Source organism: Corticium candelabrum, chromosome 14 (assembly GCF_963422355.1).
Source record: "Corticium candelabrum chromosome 14, ooCorCand1.1, whole genome shotgun sequence".
NCBI lineage: Eukaryota > Metazoa > Porifera > Homoscleromorpha > Homosclerophorida > Plakinidae > Corticium > Corticium candelabrum.
The window spans coordinates 7,523,350-7,528,349 of NC_085098.1; the positions used below are offsets into that span (position 1 = coordinate 7,523,350).

The following is a 5,000-nucleotide window of genomic DNA, read 5'->3' on the forward strand; positions in this document are numbered from 1 at the left end:
CATGCTGTGTGTTGTTCTAATAGATCATGTTATATCCATATACAAAGCATCTAGTGCTACATGAAATTTTTTCGGTCATTAGATGGCCGATATCAATTGCTTTAGGTAAATTCGTGATCAATTTAGTACATTGTTGCAACAATGGTGAGACATCAACACTAACTTTGTTGTGTTAGACAGCTACACAGACAGGCAGGGTGTGTGTGTGTGTGTGTGTGTGTGTTTGTGTGTGTCACAGTGTGTGTGTGTGTGTGTGTGTGTGTTTGTGTGTGTCACAGTGTGTGTGTGTGTGTGTGTGTGTGTGTGTGTGTGTGGTTGCGTAGCTTCCCTCCAGCAAAAATAAACAAAATATGTGCCACCCAATGTCAACCATTTGCATGACAATAGCTTATCTATCATGTCTGGTTGCTATCATGTCTGGTTGCTAATGCAGCTCCTGAAAAACGACACTTTGTGCATCTTTCTTCATATTCAAACTGATCAACCCCTTCAGTCCACTTTCTTTCATCGCATTTCAATGTGTGTGTGTGTGTGTGTGTGTGTGTGTGTGTGTGTGTGCATGTGTGTGTGTGTGTGTGTGCATGTGTGTGTGTGTGTGTGTGTGTGTGTGTGTGTGTGTGTGTGTGTGTGTGTGTGTGTGTTACAGCCTCGTATCTCAACTGCTCATGATATAGTAAAATATTCATAAGAAATCCACTGAAACTGAACACTTTAATGCATTGCCCGATTGTTGACATTCAATATCAAACACGAAACGTCAACATCAACATTCACATTCCAGGCTGGTACAGTCACTGGTAGGGTTGGTGCAGTTTCAACCCCAACACTTTTCAGGATATGTACATTTGCCAGTCATTGATCTCAAAAAAATTTCCAGAATAAAGTATAACCAATTAAATAAACTTTATTTAATGACGTCATGATGACATCACTACACAACCATTCTGACGTACTAAGTGATATGTGTATAATAAAACTTATTCAAAAATTAATATTAAAAACACGGTTAATTAATATTGATATTAAAATTTGGTGAGAAACTGTATAATATCTATCACAATTTCTTTCCACTCGTACACGTCAAAGCCTCTCTAAATACTCAGACTACGACACGTGTCTAGAGTAAACAGATCACGTGACGTTCCCGTGTGTGTGTATTTGTGGGTCACCAGGGTCTAACATACGGGACCTCAAATCCGAACATGACTGATTAAACGCAAGAAAAAAAGCGTCCAGTACGAAAACTTAATTCATCCGTGATGTCTTACCGTCTTCGAACGGCGTGTCGTGAGGACTGCGTCGTTGATATAAACAACAAGCGAGAAAACGAGGTTAACAACGAAAATGTCGCGCTCACACTCGAGCAGGAGGCTCCGAACGGTAAATGACACTCACCCAAATATGACAGCATTCCACAGCATTATATTGTTGTCTGTTGGAGCGCCAGAGACGCCCGTTGGCGGATCTTCTTGAAGACTGGACGAAAGGAGACACGTTAGAACGTTTCGAAAGTCGTTGTAATGAGAAATGAGTACCGTTTGAAGTCTCTCATTAGTCTTCGTCGCGCCGGAGTCGACATATCACTGCCTGCTTGTTACGCAGATTTCGAATATACGGGTATTTACGGGATGACGCATCCTTACAGACAAGGAAATGATGTCACCAGGGAATGGCGGGAAAAGCAATAGGCTTATCCGGGGTAACTCCCTGACCGGGGCCACTCCCTGAATATAATCTAACCCTGTTCGAGCGTGAGACGTCTTACTTTCAGTTTAGGATTTGAATCTCTTCTACCATTATTAAACTACTTGACGTATGGTTATGAGATCCATAGCAAGTCGATTGGCTACTTGAATGGACATTCGGGACGGCGAAGCGATAGCAACGGAAACGCCCCCTACACCGCACAGCAACTTCGTATGGTACAGCGAAGCATCTAATATCTATGCCTTATTTGTCGCTACCACAATAGTTGCAGTAGAGAAACGTACCCAAGCAAGCAATAGTTACAACCATTCGTAAGTCGTAGTTGCCAGACTAGAACTCTGTTCGCGAAGTTGCCCCACCCACAAGATTATCAGTGCCGACGAGAGTCTCGAATTATCTCAAGAACGATTGAGATTTCAAAGATGGTGGCCCACATGCTGATTGGCAGAAGTCTACTGCTCCGGTAGTAAGATCAAGCGACTACAACACTCATACGTAGCAGTAGACGGGCGTGTATCAAACTAGTAAATGAAGCTGTGTTTACACCGTCGCTTCAGAGCTACGAGCTTATATATTTGCATATATGTGCGTGTTTGTGTGTGTGTGTGTGTGTGTGTGTGTGTGTGTGTGTGTGTGTGTGTGTGTGTGTGTGTGTGTGTGTGTGTGTGTGTATCTGCCTGTGTGTATTTATTGTAAATATTAATGTATATTCATAAAATTTTGTTAATTTATTGTCATTATCATTAATTAATCATTAGCTTAATTGTTGCTGGAATGTAAAGGGTAGTTCTTTGAAACACATGGGTTTATCAATGTGATTAGAGATAATTAACTGAATACCATCAATGTCCCACACTACTTCGAATTCACACAGCTACGCAACTCTTGCACGGAGTGGGCTTCTTATCTACGTTATGTCTCAATTCTGCATGTATAGCGCTCTTGCATCACTGGAAGTTAATAAATTAATTAACTATTGAGATGGACTATCAGATCATTATCATACTTTTATTGAACAGTCGCCATTTTTCGTTCCGCTAATTCGTTGTAGCTAGAGATCGATGTACGTCTCCTAGCTGCATAGAAAATACTGTGAAGCGACATGCATGTACATCTAGCGACCGGATGCAGGAGAAAGCAGTGTCAACGTTTTCTTGCAAGACGACGTCGATCGTTCATCATCAGTCCTACTTAGAACATATTGCTCTCTTGAAGATCGTGGATGACATGCTGGTGGTGTGCATGCAACGGTGCATAGCTAGATGCATGGTCCCATGGGACCTTCGCTTGGCTTCTTGTAGAACGATGAATTCGCTTGTTTTGCGATTCTTTTGTAAAAAGTAACAAACGCATACAACTATTACCTGAACGTTACTCTGCGCTTCTCGGTTTGACGACAGTTTGACCGTAAAATGGAGGTTTACGACATCTCGGCTTTTCTGTCATAATGCGCGGGATTGTTACGTCACCCATTGTTGGTCTCCAAAAGGACTGCTGATTGGCTCAACAAATTCCCGAGAGTGATTCACGCTGTCGCGTCCCAAAACGATTGCTGATTGGCTCGACAAACTCCCCGAGCGTGACACAAGCTTACAAACAAACTACAAACAAACATAAGTACATAGCGACATACCGACAGACAGACCGGAAGTCAATTCAGCCCATCTAGAGTAAGCTTCTCGCGAAGTAGTCCACCACTTAATGTGGTGTCCTTCTTTTACGCTCGTAGCTAACTAGTCAATAGTTAAAGGACATTTTAATATGTTATCACACACAGTGACACCATCCAAGCATATAACACATTGCTATTCTGTCACACAGCCATCCATCAAGGATGTGGAGAAATCGAGTGACGAAAAGTGTCGGTCGAAGTAGATGGCATCGATTGAACCATGGCAGCAATGAGATCACCATAGGTGACCTCGATATCTGAAGACTTTCTCACCAGGTGATACGTTTCTGTTGAGGCTGTAAACGTGCCTCGACACAGAGGGCAGTTGGTGCTAGTACAACTCCTACATACAGTCAATGTGTTAGACACACCATTGAATGTCAACTTGAGTGTGTAGTTCACCATTGCTTGATGCAACCGTTACAGAAACGGTGAGCGCAAGGCAATACAGTGTTACATTCGTTGTCATTGCAAATGCAGCAATTGTCCTTTGGTCTAGACAAGAAACACATTGCCAGGAATTTGTATTGATATTAATCGGAGAAATGTGTCATGCAACACACAAGCAGCAGCAGCACCCAATAGGAAGCTCGTGCTTGTGTGTGTGTGTGCATGTGTGTATGTGCACACGTGAAGACATGTCTGTCTGTCTGTCTGTCTGTCTGTCTGTCTGTCTATCTGTTTGTTTGTCAGTATGTCTGTGACAATCTGTCTGTATGTCTGCCTGTCTGTCTATCTGTCTGCCTGTCTGTGAGTGTCTATCTGTCTGTCTGTCTATCTATCTGTCTGTTTGTCAGTGTGTCTGTCTGTCTTTGTGTCTGTGTGTCTGTCTATCTGTCTGTTTGTCAGTGTGTCTGTGTGTCTGTCTATCTGTCTGTTTGTCAGTGTGTCTGTCTGCCTGTCTGTCTATATGTCATTGTCTATCTGTCTGTCTGTCAGTGTGTCTGTCTGTCTGTGTGTTTGTCTGTCTGTGTGTCTGTGTGTCTGTGTGTGTGTGTGTGTGTGTGTGTGTGTGTGTGTGTGTGTGTGTGTGTGTGTGTGTGTGTGTGTGTGTGTGTCTGCCTGTCTATCTGTCTGTTTGTCAGTGTGTCTGTCTGTCTTTGTGTCTCTGTGTCTGTCTGTCTGTCTGTCTGTCTATCTGTGTGTGTCTGTCTGTCTATCTGTGTGTGTCTGTCTGTCTATCTGTGTGTGTCTGTCTGTCTATCAATACATATATTTTCAAACATAAACTATGATACAATAGTAATAACCGCTAATTACTTGTGTCAATAAAATGTTCCTAAAGCAACTGCATACTAGTAACTACATAAAGGGACACAAATGTCCCTGTCTAAATAATTAAAGAGCAACTTGTGTCTGACTGTCTGTCAACGTTCTTCACTTGACGGCTGATCTTCTTTGATAAAACTTTAGCATTACATGATTGTAGAGCAACTGATAAGCATCACCTCCAATAATTCTTGAACTGGCCTCCGTTTTTTTTTGACAAATTCGTCAACCAATTTCTCAGACAGTTGATGAGGTACTTGTGAGCCTCCCAGCCCCAACACCCAAAGTGTTCCAGTACTAAAGGAATCACTTTTGCGTGTCCTCCTGCTACTAGTATCTTGTCCATATACTT

The 5,000-nt window shown here is 42.4% G+C and overlaps 2 protein-coding genes across 2 annotated transcripts in view; both read right to left on the minus strand.

Annotated features, from left to right (window-relative positions):
• Window positions 1–1,626, minus strand: part of LOC134189547 (ubiquitin-conjugating enzyme E2 A) — a 2,334-nt gene extending 708 nt beyond the window's left edge. The window contains exons 1-3 of the mRNA XM_062657853.1: window positions 1,536–1,626; window positions 1,396–1,476; window positions 1,269–1,294 (exon numbers count right to left, since the gene is read on the minus strand). Of these exons, the coding sequence (XP_062513837.1) occupies window positions 1,269–1,294; window positions 1,396–1,476; window positions 1,536–1,579 (151 nt within the window). The 5' untranslated portion in view covers window positions 1,580–1,626. The remainder of the gene's footprint in view (window positions 1–1,268; window positions 1,295–1,395; window positions 1,477–1,535) is intronic.
• A 1,647-nt stretch (window positions 1,627–3,273) lies between these two features.
• Window positions 3,274–5,000, minus strand: part of LOC134190034 (RING finger protein 141-like) — a 3,940-nt gene continuing 2,213 nt past the window's right edge. The window contains exons 6-7 of the mRNA XM_062658445.1: window positions 3,782–3,874; window positions 3,274–3,722 (exon numbers count right to left, since the gene is read on the minus strand). Of these exons, the coding sequence (XP_062514429.1) occupies window positions 3,536–3,722; window positions 3,782–3,874 (280 nt within the window). The 3' untranslated portion in view covers window positions 3,274–3,535. The remainder of the gene's footprint in view (window positions 3,723–3,781; window positions 3,875–5,000) is intronic.